The 15406-nt window shown below is 39.1% G+C and overlaps 1 protein-coding gene across 1 annotated transcript in view; it reads right to left on the reverse strand.

The window, feature by feature from the left end:
* Positions 1-15406, reverse strand: part of MSH3 (mutS homolog 3) — a 221027-nt gene that overhangs the window by 14739 nt on the left and 190882 nt on the right. The window contains exon 21 of the mRNA XM_057302266.2: positions 7724-7910. Coding sequence (XP_057158249.1) covers positions 7724-7910 — 187 coding nt within the window. The remainder of the gene's footprint in view (positions 1-7723; positions 7911-15406) is intronic.

The following is a 15406-nucleotide window of genomic DNA, read 5'->3' on the forward strand; positions in this document are numbered from 1 at the left end:
TTCCCTATCCAAAGATCAGAAGGAACCATGAAAATAAAGATTTTCATCCATAAAAAGGTCAGGGAAGTTTCTGGTTTCCAGTTTAGCATATAAGAAGGTTGGAGGTTGCCTCTCCATCACAAGGAAAAAGTAGAACCAACTGAAAAATCAACTCTTTAGATCTGTAAGAAAAATGAAGTCACAGGCAAACCACTGTCCCCCAAGTTAGAGACAGACAAGCAGATACAAAGAATCACAACTTTCCTGAGCTGAAATGCAGGCAGAAACCTCTGAAGGAACCAGTATCAGGGTAGGAAAACTGGAACTGGAACTGATCAGTTGCTGGAGGCTCAGTGTCAACAAGTCTGAGAGTCAAAAAGTGCAGGGGAACCGAGTCATGGGGGAAGGGGGCACACTTTTGTGAGTTTTACTCCCAGGAGTTCCACTTGGTTCTCACAATAAACACTGGAGTAAATTCCCCTTATGCTTCAGGCAAGGGGAAGAAAGAAAGAACTATTTTGAAATGCACCAGGGCACTCTGTTCTTAACAAGGTCTGCCCTCAGAAGAAACTACTTAAGTGGAGCCTAACCTGCTGGGGTTTTATCAGAGCCTCACCTACCTGGGGGAAGGGAAAGACTCAACTCCAGTCTCCTCTAGCCTTTCATATGAGAGAAAGGAAATACCCAACTCCAGCCCACTCTAGCCTTCCTATCCCACCTGAGGGGTGGGAGGGAGGTAAGACTGAGACTTAATCATAGGACTCCTCCCCTAGACCCTTACCAGCACATTACTAAAACCTAACTTACAGCAGTTCCTTTTACCCAATACATCATAGCCAGCTGTCAAGAAAAAGTCGCAAGACATACTAAAAGTAAAAACCCACAAATATGAAGAGACAGAGCAAGCATCAGAACCAGACATAGCTATGGCAGGAATGTTGGAATTATCAGACTGGGAATTGGAAGCAACTGATTAGTATGCTAAGGGCTCTATGGTTAACACAGACAGCATGCAATAACAGATGGGCAATGTAAGCACAGAGATGCATATTCTAAGAAAAAACCAAAAGGAAACGAGAGATCAAAAACACTGTGATGGAAATGAAGAATGTGTTTGATGAGCTTACTGGTAGACTGGACACAGCTGAGGGAAGAATCTCTGAGCTTGAGGACATCTTAATAGAAATCTCCAAAATGGAAATGCAAACAGAAAAAGACTAGAAAAAAACCTCAGAATATCCAAAAAGTTTGAGACAACTACAAAAGATATGACATGCAGCTAATGAGAATACCAGAGAGAAAATAAAGAGAGAAAGAAACAGAAGAAATACTTAAAACAATAATGACTGAGAATTTCCCCAAAGTAATGTCAGACACAAAACCACAGATCTGGGAAGCTCAGGGAACACCAAACAGGATAAATGTCCCCAAAACCACACCTAGACAAATCATATTCAAACTACAGAAAACCAAAGATAAAGAAAAAAAAAAAATACTGAAGTAAGCCAGAGGGAAGAAACACCTTATCCACACAAGCTCAAAGATAAAAATTACATCTGACTTCTCAGAAACCACAAAAGCAAGAAAAGAGTGGAGTAAAATATCTAAAGTTTTGAGAGGAAAAAAAAAAAACAACAACAAACCTCTCCAACCTAGAATTCTGTACCTTGCAAAATAATCCTTCAAAACTGAAGGAGAAATAAAGACATTCTCAGACAAACAAAAATTGAGGATTTGTAGCCAGCAGATCTATCCTGAAATGTTTAAGGAAAGTTCTTTAGAAGGAAGGAAAATGACAGGGGTCAGAAACTTGTATCTACATAAAGAAAAGTGCAGCATTGAAGAAGGAACCAGTGAAGGCGAAAAAACTTTTATTTTTCTTATTTTTAGTGGATCTAGCATAACATTTTGTTCACAATAATAATAGCAACAGTGTATGCGATTATGTATGTTTATATATATATGCTTATGTACACTTAAGTATAAGTGAAATAAATGACAGTGATGGTGCAAAGGATGGAAGAAAGTAATCAGGATTATTTTGTTATTAAAAAATACGTGCATTACTCATAAAGCAATATAGAGTTATTTGAAAGTAGACTTGGATTAGTTGCAAACGTATATTGCAAACTCCAGGACAACCACTAGAAAAAGTAAAACAAGAAATATAACTGATACGCTAAGAAAGGAGAGAAAATAGCTGGGCACAGTGCCATGCACCTGTACTCCCAGCTACCTGGGAGGCTGAGGTGGGAAGGTCACTTCAGCCCAGGAGTTTGAGGCCAGCCTAGGCAACACAGTAAGATCCCACCTCAAAAAACACCCCAAGAAACCAAAAACCAAAAAACAAAAAAAAAAAAAAAAAAAAAGAGAAAATGAAATAATATAAAATACTCAGTTAAAACCACATAAGACAGAAAAACAGTGGAAGACACATGTAGGAACAATGAACAAGAACAACAAATAGAAAAAAGTAAAAAATGGTAAATATTAATCCAACTCTATCAATAATCACTTTGAATGCTGATGATCTAAATGCACCAGTTAAAAGACAGATTATCAGAGTGGATCAAAAAATAAGACCTAACTGTATGTTGTCTACAAGAAACTCACCTTAAATATAAAAATAACTACATATTAAAAATATACGGAGGGGCTAGGTGAGGTGGCTCACACTTGCAATCCCAGCGCTTTGGGAGGCCGAGGCAGATGGATCACTTGAGGCCAGGAGTTCAAGACCAGCCTGGCCAACATGGTGAAACCCCATCTTTAATTTAAAAAGAATACAAAAATTAGCCAGGCGTGGTGGCACACACTTGTAATCCCAGCTACTCAGGAGGCTGAGGCACAAGAATCACTTGAATCTGGGAGGCAGAGGTTGCAGTGAGCTGAGATTGTACAACTGCACTCCAGCCTGGGTGACAGAGTGAGACTCTGTCTAAAAAATATATATATATATGGAGGAAGATACATCATGTTAACATTAAAGAAAGCTGAAGCAGCTATATTAATTTCTAAAGGAAGTTAGAGTAGCTATATTAATTTGAGACAGAGCAGACTTCAGATCAAGTAAATTTGTCAGGGATAAAGAAGGATATTATATAATGATAGAGGGATAATGATAAAATGATAAAGGATATTATGTCTTATGTCCAAGAAGACATAATATCCTTAACATGTATGCATCTAACAAGAGAATGTCAAACTACATGAGGCAAAAGCTGATAGAACTACAAAGAGAAACAGATGAACATACTACTATAGTTAGAGATATCAAAATTCCTCCATCTGAAACAGACAGATCCAGCAGGCAGAAAATCAGTAAGGACACAGCTGAACTCAATAACACCATCAATCAACTAGACATCATTTATATCTATAGATACTTCAACCAACAGCTGAATACGCATTCATCTCAAGCTAACATGGAACATTCACCAAGAAAGACCACATTTTGGGCCATAAAACACATGTTGACAAATTTAATATAATAAAAATCATATAATATTTGATCTCATACCACAATGGAATTAAACTAGGAATCATAACAAAAAGGTAACTGGAAAATCCCCAAATACATGGAGACTAAACAACACATTCTTAAAAAACATATGGGTCAAAAAAGAAATAAAGAGAAATTTAAAATATTTGGAACTAAATAAAAACAGGAAGCACACCTTATCAAAATTTGTGGAATGCACCAAAAGCAGTGCATAGAAGAAAATTTATAGGCCAGGAGCGGTGGCTCACACCTGTAATCCCAGCACTTTGGGAGGCCAAGGCAAGAGGATCACTGGAGTCCAAGAATACGAGACCAGCCTGGGCAACATAGTGAGACCCCAATCTCTATAAAAAATAAAAGTGAAATTAGCTGGGTGTTGTGGCATGTGCCTGTAGTCCCAGCTACGTGGGAGGCTGAGGCAGAAGGATCACTTGAGCCCAGGGAGTCGAGGTTGCAGTGGGCTATGTTCATGTCACTGCAGTCCAGCCTGGGTAACAGAGCAAGATCCTGTCTCAAAAAAGAAAAAATGGAAAGAAAAGAAAGAATAAAAAAAGAAAATTTATAGCACTGAACACATTAGAAGAAAAGAACGATTTAAAATAGACAATCTAAGCTTCTATCTTGTGACACCAGAAAGACAAGAGCAAAAATAAGCAAAAGAGAAGAGATAATAAAAATTAGAGCAGAAATCAATGAAATTAAAACAAGAAAGCAATGGGGAAAACAATCAATAGAACCAAAAGCTGGTTCTTTGAAAAGAAAACTGATAAGCTTCTAGTCAAGCTAACTAAGAACAAAAGAGAAAAGACACAAATGGCTAATATCAGAAATGAAAAGGACAACACTACGGATGCCGTGGACAAATAAAAGGATAATAAAGGAATACTATGACCAACTCTATGTCCACAAATTTGGTAACCTTGGTGAAAATTTCTTGAAAAACAATTCCTTAAAAGACACAATGAGCCAAAACTCACACAAGAAAAAAACAGAAAGTCTGATTAGGTCTATATCTATTGAAGAACTTGAGTCAATGGCCTTCTAAAACAAAAATCATAGGCCCAGATGGCTTCACTGGTGAACTCCACCAAATGTTTAAGGAAGATATTTTACCAATTCTCTATAGTCTTTTTCAGAGGACAGGAGTGGAGTAAATACTTTCTAACTCATTCTATGAGGCCAGCATTACCTTAATACCAAAACCAAAGACATTATAAGAAAACTATAAACCAGTATCTCTCATAAACATAGATGCAAAAATCCTCAATAAAATATTAGCAAAATGAATCCAACAATGTATAAAAAGAAAAACAGACCATAACCAAGTAGGACTCATCCCAAGTGTGCAAGACTCATTCAACATTTGAACACCAGTTAACGTAATCCATCACATCAACAGGCTAAAGAAGAAAAATCACATGACCATATCAATAGATGCACAGAAAGCATTTGACAAAATCTAACACCCATTCAATAAAAACTCTCAGTAAACTAGGAATAGAGGAGAACTTCCTCAATTTGGTAAGGAATATCCACAAACAACCTCTAGCTAACATCATACTTAACGGTGAGAAACTCAAAGCTTTCCCACTAAGATCAGAAACAAGGCAACGATATCCTTTCTTACTGCTTTTTCAACACTGTACTGAAAGTCCTAGTTACTGCAATAAGACAAGAAAAAAAAACAGATGGGGAAGAAAGAAGTGAAACTGTCTGTTTGTATCTGACATGACTGCCTATGTAGGAAATTCAAAAGAACTGGCAAACATACACACAGACTGGAATTAGTAAGTGATTACAGCAAGGTTGCAGGATACAAGGTTAATGTACAAAAGTCAATTGCTTTCCTATGTAGTTTCTTTTTATTATTATTATACTTTAAGTTTTAGGGTACATGTGCACAATGTGCAGGTCAGTTACATTTGTATACATGTGCCATGTTGGTGTGCTGCACCCATTAACTCGTCATATAACATTAGGTATATCTCCTAATGCTATCCCTCCCCCCTCCCCCCACCCCACAACAGGCCCCGGTGTGTGATGTTCCCCTTCCTGTGCCCATGTGTTCTCATTGTTCAACTCCCACCTATGAGTGAGAACATGCGGTGTTTGGTTTTTTGTCCTTGCGATAGTTTGCTGAGAATGATGGTTTCCAGCTTCATCCATGTCCCTACAAAGGACATGAACTCATCATTTCCTATGTAGTTTCTATAATGATTAAAGTTTCTGAGTTACATCTTTTTGCAAATAAATTTTTTAAAGCAAAACAAAAAATTCCTTTAAAAAAACAAAATGTTATAATTACCTATGTAATCTAAATAAATGTTTAAACAAAACCTGAGTCACTCTTGGGTCTTCACTGCCAAAATAACAAAGAAAAGAAGGGAGGCTGGGCATGGTAACTCATGCCTATAATCCCAGAACTTTGGGAAGCCAAGGCAGGTGGATCACTGGAGCCTGAAAGTTCAAGACTAGCCCGGGCGACACAGTGAAACTCCATTCCTAAAAGAATACAAAAATTAGCTGGGTATGGTTGGTGTGTGCCTGTAGTCCCAGCTACTCGGGAGGCCGAAGTGGAAGGATCACCTGGGCCCAGGTAGGTTGAGGCTGAAGTGAGCCATGATCATGCCACTGCACTGCAGCCTGAGTGACAGAGTGAACCCATTTCAAAAAAGAAAAAAAAAAAAAAAAAAAAAAAAGAGGAGGAGGAAGAGAAAGAAGAGGAGGAGGAGGAACAACAACAACGGTTGTGCCAAAAAGGGCCATAGCTAGGTACAACCTATTTGCTGCACAAACTGTGTTGGATGCACACCTAAGGAAGAAGTTTGTCATTTGAAATATAGTAGAAGGTACAGCTGTCAGGGACATTTCCAAATTGAGTGTCGTTGATGTCTCTGTGCTTCCCAAACAGTGTATGAAACTGTATTACTGCACAAGTTCTGCCACTCACAGCAAGGTAGTCAGGAATCATTCTCATGAAGCCTAGAGGACCAAACAACTCCACTCCAATTTAGATCTGAGGATGCTGCCCCATGATCTCCATCAAAGCCTGTTTATGGAGCTGAGTCTCTAAAGACTGAAGAAAAACTATCTTCTGGAAAAAAATTAAACGGAAATTAAGCTTTAAAAACAAAACTAAACCCCAAAACACCAATGGCAACAAAAGGTTAAAGAAAAATACATTTTATTTTTGTGTTGCTTTTTGAAAAGAAATATTAAAAATATGATTTTATTGGCTATTTAAGGAAGAGAGAAAGAAATGAAAATGAGGGAAGACACAATGACAAAGGAGCAAGAAAATGGGGGGGGGGGGAACAGAAAGAAAGACCAGAGAAGGGAAAGACCTAAGGAGAGGTGCCATGAGGGGGAGATTTGAAAAGCAGAGACCAAAATGAACAAGATAGAGAAAGTAAACTAAAGGGGAGAGTTAGATGGAAATGACAGGGATGGAAAGTTAGACGCAAACAAAATTTTACATTGAAGCTTAGAAATGCACCCTGAAAAAAAGGAGACATGTGTTGAAGGAATGATGTTACTGAATCAGATAGAAACACAAAGAGATGAGATCAAAGATCTCACAGTGAGATCCTTCAGGATGTTGGTGAAAAAAAGGATTTCACAAAGTGGAAATGGCACTATTTCCTTGTTTTTCCCTCGAGGAATTTGGCTGTAGATGGACGGTACCTGTTCTTGATTTAGGGTTCACCAAGGATAATAAGATATAATTCTGAATGAAAATATTGCCAGGAAGGCCTTTTTCATACAACCAGATTTATGTTGAGTCAGCAAAAAAAGGAACATATATCAAAAAACTACAAACATTATTTAGGGTCAATCTGTCTGAATTCAGTGTGTAGCATTCTAATGATCACTTGCAGGACTGCAGTCAATTATAAAAAAGATAATTTTGAGTATTTGGAGACTGAGATCAGGAAAATAATGTGTATAATATGTATCATCCATGTACAAAAGGGTATGCAGGGATTGCATAAACGGTATTATGACTACAGCAGTAATAATATATATTTCAAAATAAGAGAAATTTCAAATGTCTCACCACAAAAAATGATATCTAAATGAGGTGAGGAATGTGTTAATTAGGTTAATATAATCACTCCATATTGTTTATATGTTTCAAAACATCACATTGTACCCCATAAATATAGCACAATTATGACTGTCATTTAAAAATAATAATTTACAAATTAATTTCTTTTTAAATACAGTTTACCGGATACTTACATCTCTGATGAAATACTCAAGTGTAGCATAGGCAATGGCAATTCCATCATGGGTGCTCGTCCCTCTTCCTAGTTCATCCAAGATAACCAAGGACTGTGATGTTGCTTTTCTGATTATTTCTGCTGTGTCAGTCAGTTCTTCCATAAATGTACTCCGTCCTTTATATATATTGTCTGCAGCACCCATCCTACAAGCAAGATGAAAACACCTTGATTTTCCTCTTCACTTTCTTATTAGGAAGCCAAACATTATTTTATGAACAATAAATATAAAAGATCACTAAGAATCTATATATTTTGAGCCAATAATAGCTCAAATTAAATTAAACAAAAGAAAACATGTTGGATGTAAAGAGTGTCTAACATCATACTGTACTTTGTAGGAACATTCTGGATAGAATTTGAGGTATTGCACAGAACTCCTAAAAAGTAGGGAAATGTTTGATCCTGCTTTTTTCTCACTAATAAATCCAAATCAAAGTTTTGGTATTCACAGGACAAAACAATACTTCTCTGTGTTTCTGTGTTTAAAAGTCCATGATACTGTACAAAGATCTTGTACAATTAAAGGTTTTTTTCAGTGTTTCCTTAAGAAGATTCCATACTGATATTACAAATTAAAGTACTACATATAAAGTAAGTTATTTATACACAACTTTTTACTGGAACTAGAATTATAGATGTTTGATACCTTGGACAGCAGCTAATACAGGTTCCTAAAGTAGATTTTATGAAACAGTTCCTATAGATGTCAAGAAATAAATCCAAAAGATTTAAATTTCTTTTCTGTAAGACTTCTTAAAGCCTTTAGTATGAGACTACATATTGCGCTTTTTTTTTTTTTTTTGGACAGGGTTTCATTCCCATTGCCCAGGCTGGAGTGCAGTGGCATGCTCTCGGCTCACTACAACCTCTGCCTCCTGGGCTCAAGTGATTCTATAGCCTCAGCCTCCCAAGTAACTGGGACTACAGGTGCATGCCACCACACCTGGCTAACATTTTTTGTATTTTTAGTAGAGGCAGGGTTTCACCATTTTGGCTAGGCTGATCTTGAACTCCCAACCTCAAGTGATCTGCCTGCCTTGGCCTCCCTAAGTGCTGGGATTACAGGCGTGAGCCACCGTGCCCAGCCAGTGCATTTCTTAGAGAAGGATCTAGTACACAGCTTTTCTTTAACTGATTTAACCATGGTCCCTGAAATGTCTTCCAGAGCACCTTGCAGCAATAATGTCTTCCAGAACACATTTGGGAAAACACCTATATAATGCAAAAGGAACTGAAAAAAACAAAGGAATCATTATTAGGTAATACTCAGTGTTATGCAGTTAATTGCAAAACTCAGAATTCAGGTTTTTCACCCAGTAGCCAGCTTTGTGAATGCTGGTAACTACTTTCTCAGCAAAATCCCTTCATTGATTTAGTTTTGCTACAACAGTTCACAAAATAGGACACATACTTCACATTTGACCTACAGCACCATAATGTACCTTTCATTTCTTAAGAAATTCATGGTCAAATTGCACCTTAACCAGCTGTGTGGCTGAAGCCCTATAAGAACAAGGGAGATAGAATGTGATGTCAACACATGGGCAGAGCCTTAGAACTGTTCCAGTAACCAGCGGCATTGAGAAATTGTATAATTTCTGAAATGTTGCCACCTTAGGAACATTCTGGCTACTTTTTCAAAGTTCAAATACTGGTATTTACCTCAAATTTCAATGTTTACTTTAACAATATTTCCTTTTCCCCTACCACAAAACAGGATGATGAAACTCTCATATCCCTGAAACCACTTAGAATGCTTCAGAATCACAATGGTTCACCCTGTCTACCACTGTTTGCCTTCATTGTGGCAGGATGTGAGCTGACAGAAAGAAATCTTTGGCTGGTAACAGAACATTCTGATGAGGGAAATATTTTGGGGAGTCATTGATTTTTAGAAATTAGGATAATACACAAGCACTGGATACAGTTTTTTGTTTTGTTTTTTGTTTTTGAGACAGGCTCTTGATCTGTCACCCAGGCTGGAGTGCAGTGGCAGTGATAACAGCTCACTGCAGCCTCAACCTCCCAGGCTCAAGCGAGTGCCCACCTCAGACTCCTGAATATCTGGGACCACTGGCGCATGCCACCACACCTAGCTAATTTTTAAATTTTTTGTAGAGTCAAGGTCTCAATATGTTGCCTGGGCTGTTGTTGAACTCCTGGGTTCAAATGATCCTCCCGCCTTAGCCTCCCAAAATGCTGAGATTACAGGCATGAGCCACCGTGCCTGGCTGTTGTATACAGTTTTAATACAGTAGATTAAGCATTATACTTAAGTGCTTTCTAAAAGAGTAAAGTAACAGAGTGGTCTTGTTAGAAATGTCAAGAATTGTAAGATGTGCCTGGACAAGTTATTTCTAGGCAGATACACACACATATTTATAAAAAACATTTTGTATATGACAGAGGTGAGATTTCAAATTAATAGGGAAAGGATGAACTACCAGTCAATGAAAAAGATGCTAGCTAATTAGTTATTTCAGAAAAAACAAAGATGTGTCCCTATATAAGCCATATTCCAACATAAATGTACATGGATTTAAAAGTTTAATGTAAAACTAGAAATCATAAACATACCAAGCTATATAGATGAAATTTAATCTCTGGACAGGTGAGTGGGTGGCTTTACATATATGTCATCAAAACACATATTTAGCAAAAGACACTTAATAAAAAAGTTAAAGGCAAACCACAAACTGAGAAAAAACTTACAGTAATTATAACGAGCACTTAACATTCCCAAAATAAAGTCTGACAAAGCGAAACAAAATGGTGAACAGAAAAACAGGCAAAGAACATAAAGAGTCAATTCACAAAAGAAACTCATGAAAACACCCAAATATGTAAATTCAAACAGGAAAATATTCACATTCTATATATATATTGTAATATGTATATTGCTAAGTTAGCAGAGATTAAAAAGAACATGATCTGCCATTATCAAGAGTGCTGGGGGGAAAGGGTATTTTTATGTGAGACAGAGACTTGTTACAATCTTCCAAAAGACAATTTAGCAATGTCTATTAGAAATCTTTCATGACCTATAAATTTCACTCTAGGAATTAACACTATGAAAACTATCAGAGATACATGAAGAAATACATGTACAAATGTGTTCTTGATGTTATTTAATGAAAAGCTGGAAAAAATCAAATATCCAATAATAAGAGAAAGAGTAAACAGTACTATGATGAAAAACTATGCAACCAATAAAATTAGTATGTTAGAATTTTTGGCATCAGAAAATGGTTATATTAATAACATAGTGAATGTTAAAAAATGAGGTCACCAGAAATTTTTTAACTTCAGTGGAGGAGTCTGCTAGAAAAAGGACCTATTGAGCTACTGGAAATTCATCCTTGCTATTATAATAACTCGAGTAATGTTCCAGTCAGATATATGAGCACCAAACACATTAAAGAAAAATTTGAGGACACATAAGGAAAAATGACAGTATGAAAGAGAAGACTGAGAAAACCAACAGAACAAGTACCATAGAGGAAGTGGATAAAAATACAATTCACTGGTGATATGATTTGGCTCTGTGTCCCCAGCCACATCTTTTCTTGTAGCTCCCGTAATTCCCACATGTTGTGGGAGGGACCTGGTGGGAGATGACTGAATTACGGGGGCAGGTCTTTCCTGTGCTGTTCTCGTGATAGTGAATGAGTCTCATGAAATCTGATGGTTTTAAAAACGGGAGTTTCCCAGCACAATCTCTGTCTTTGCCTGCTGCCATCCCCATAAGATGTGACTTGCTCCTCCTTGCCTTCTGCCATGATTGTGAGGCCTCCCCAGCCATGTGGAGCTGTAAGTCCAGTAAACCTCTTTCTTTTGTAAACTGCCCAGCCTCGGGTATGTCATTATCAGCAGTGTGAAAATGGACTAATACAGTAAATTGGTACCAGGAGTGGGGTGTTGCTGGAAAGATACTTGAAAAAGTGGAAGCAACTTTGGAACTGGGAAACAGACAGAGGTTGCAACAGTTTGGAGGGCTCAGAAGACAGGAAAATGTGAGAAAGTCTGGAACTTCCTACAGACATGTTGAATGGCTTTGACAAAAATGCTGATAGTGATATCAACAATAAGGTCCAGGCTGAGGTGGTCTCAGATGGAAATGAGGATCTTGTTGGAAACTGGAGCAAAGGTGACTCTTGCTTTGTTTTAGCAAATAAACTGGCAGCATTTTGCCCCACCCTAGAGATTTGTGGAACTTTGAACTAGAGAGAGGTGATTTAGGCAGAGGATGATCTGGCAGAAGAAATTTCTAAGCAGAAAAGAATTCAAGAGGTGACTTGGGTGCTGTTAAAGGCACTCAGTTTTATAATGGAAACAGAGTATAAAAGTTTGGAAAATTTGCAGCCTGACAGTGTGATAGAAAAGAAAATCCCATTTTCTGAGGAGAAATTCAAGCCAGGTGCAGAAATTTGCATTAAAAACGAGGAGCTGAATGTTAATCCCCAAGACAATGGGGAAAATGTCTCCAGGCATGTCAGAGGTCTTCATGGCAGCCCCTCCCAACACACCCTGGGAGGCCAAGGAGGAAAAAGTGGTTTCATGGGCCAGGCCTGTAGACCCCCGCTGTGTGTAGCATAGGGACTTGGTGCCCTGTGTCCCAGCAGCTCTAGCCATGACTAAAAGGGGCCAAGGTACAGCTCAGGTTGTGGCTTCAGAGGATGCAAGCCCCAAGCCTTGGCAGCTTCCATGTGGTATTGAGCCTGCAGGTACACAAAAGTCAAGAACTGAGGTTTGGGAACCTCTGCTTAGATTGCAGAGATGTATGGAAATAACTGGATGTCCAGGCAGAAATTTGCTACAGGGCAGAGCTCTCATGGAGAACCTCTGCTAGGGCAGTACAGAAGGGAAATGTGGGGTCACAGCCCCCACACAGAGTCCCTACTGGGGCACCATCTAGTGGAACTGTGAGAAGAGGGCCACAGTCCTCCAGACCCCAGAATGGTAGATCCAGCTAGAGCTTGCACCATATGCCTGGAAATGCCACAGACACTCAATGTCAGCCTGTGAAAGAAGCTGGGAGGGAGGCTGTACCCTGCAAAGCACAGGGGAGGAGGTGCCCAAGACCATGGGAACCCACCTCTTGCATCAGTGTGACCTGGATGTGAGGCATGGAGTCAAAAGATACCATTTTGGAGCTTTAAGATTTGACTTCCCTGCTGAATTTCAGACTTGCATAGGGCCTGTAGCCCCTTTGTTTTGGCCAATTTCTCCCATTTGGAATGGCTGTATTTGCCCAATGCCTGTACCCCCATTGTATTTAGGAAGTAGCTAACTAGCTTTTGATTTTACAGGCTCATAGGCAGAAGGGACTTGCCTTGTCCTGGATGAGACTTTGGACTGTGGACTTTTAAGTTAATGCTGAAATAAATTAACACCCGGGGGGACTGTTGGGAAGGCATGATTGGTTCTGAATGTGAAGATACGAGATTTGGGAGGGGCCAGGGGTGGAATAACATGGTTTGACTCTGTGTCCCCACACAAATCTCATCTTCTAGCTCCCATAATTCCCACGTGTTGTGGGAGGGACCCAGTGGGAAATGACTGGATTATGGGGGCAGGTCTTTCCTGTGCTGTTCTCATGACAGTGAATGGGTCTCATGAGATCTGATAGTTTTAAAAATGCGCATTTCCCTGCACAATATCTTTACCTGCTGCCATCCACATAAGATGTGACTTGCTCTCCCTTGCCTTCTGCCATGATTGTGAGGCCTTCCCAGCCATGTGGAACTGTAAGTCCAATAAACTTCTTTCTTTTGTAAATTGCCCAGTCTCGGGTATGTCTTTATCAGCAGTGTGAAAATGGACTAATAGAACTGGAAAGAATTAAAACAAGCAAAATCTCGATTTGGTATCCTCAGGGAGATTAAGAATATGACAGACTTAAAACAAGAAAAGTCTATGAAGAAATAAACAACTGGAGAACAAGAAATCTTGAAAATTAAAAATATGATCACTGAAAAATTTACTGTATGGGTGAAATTAAAATTCGATGCTGTATAGGACCAAGCTTTTATTTTATTATTGTTTATTTGAGAAAGGTTCTAACTCTGTCGCCCAGGCTGCAGGACAGTGGCATGAACACAGCTCACTGCAGCCTCAACCTTCCTGTGCTCAGATGATCCTCCCACCTCAGCCTCCTGGGAAGCTGGGACTACAGGCATGCCTGGCTAATTTTTTATTTTTTGTATCTTTAGTAGAGATGGGGTTCCACCATGTTGCCCAGGCTGGTCACAACACCTGGGCTCAAGTGATCCACCAGCCTCAGCCTCCCAAAGCACTTGGATTACAGGCGTGAGCCACTGTGCCCTGCCCTAGACCAAGTTTTTAAACCTGGAAGATAAATTCAAAGAAATCTCTGAGAACAGTAATGAGAAAGACCAAGAAATGTAAAGTACAAACAAATAGATTTAAAACATGGAGGCCATGTCCTAACAGTTGAAAGCTGCTCAAATAGGAAGTGCAAAAGATATAAACAACAAAGGTAATGACATAAAATAACTTAAGAAAATGCCCCTACGCTGAAATAAGACATGCATCTTCATATGGGAAGGTTTCATGAAATGCTGAGTAAGATTAGTAAGAAAGATTTACATCTGAACATTCTGCTGAAAATTTTATAATAAGGATTAAAAAATTCTAAATGCCTCAGAGAAAGAAAAAATTCATCATTAAGCAAGGGATGAGAATCAGACTCTTACTGACTTTATCTACATTGAATGTAATACTGGAAGATAATGGGAGCAATTTCTTTACATTTAAAATCTGGATATTTATATTCATCTAAACTTTCAAAGCAAATATGAAGATAAAGCTATTTGAGGCTTTCTAAAACTAAAAAAATTTGCCACCAAGAGCCCTACATGAAAAAAGTACTCAGAGACAGGCTCAAAAAAAAAAAAAAAAAAATTCAGCCAGGTGCAGTGGCCTATAATCTCAGCACTCTGGGAGGCTGAGGCAGGCAGATCACTTGAGGTCAGGAGTTTGAGACCAGCCTGGCCAACATGGCAAAACCACATATCTACTAAAAATACAGAAATTATGCAAGGGTAGTGGTGCATGCCTGTAATCCCAGCTACTCAGGAGGCTAAGGCAGGAAAATCGCTTGAGCCCGGGAGGCAGAGGTTACAGTGAGCTGAGATTGCACCACTGCACTCCAGACTGGGCAAGAGAGCGAGAATCTGTCTCAGAAAAAAATCCAAAAATTAAGGGTTGCTTCCAAGATGGCTAAATAGGAACAGCTCCAGTCTGTAGCTCCCACCGAGATGGATGCAGAAGATATGTGATTTCTGCATTTCCAACTGAGGTACCTGCTTCATCTCATTGGGACTGGTTGGACAGTGGGTGCAGCCTATGGACGGTGAGCTGAAACAGGGCAGGGCGTTGCCTCACCTGGGAAGTGCAAGGGGACGGGGGATTTCCTTTTCCTAGCCAAGGGAAGCCATGAGAGACTGTACCTGAAGAAACAGTACACTCCTGACCAAATACTGCACTTTTCCCATGGTCTTTGCAACCGGCAGACCAGGAGATACCCTCCCATGCCTGGCTCACCAGGTCTCACACCCACGGAGCCTTGCTCACTGCTAGCGCAGCAGTCTGAGATCAACCTGCGACACTGTGGCTT

The sequence above is a fragment of the Pan paniscus genome, chromosome 4 (genome assembly GCF_029289425.2).
Source record: "Pan paniscus chromosome 4, NHGRI_mPanPan1-v2.0_pri, whole genome shotgun sequence".
NCBI lineage: Eukaryota > Metazoa > Chordata > Mammalia > Primates > Hominidae > Pan > Pan paniscus.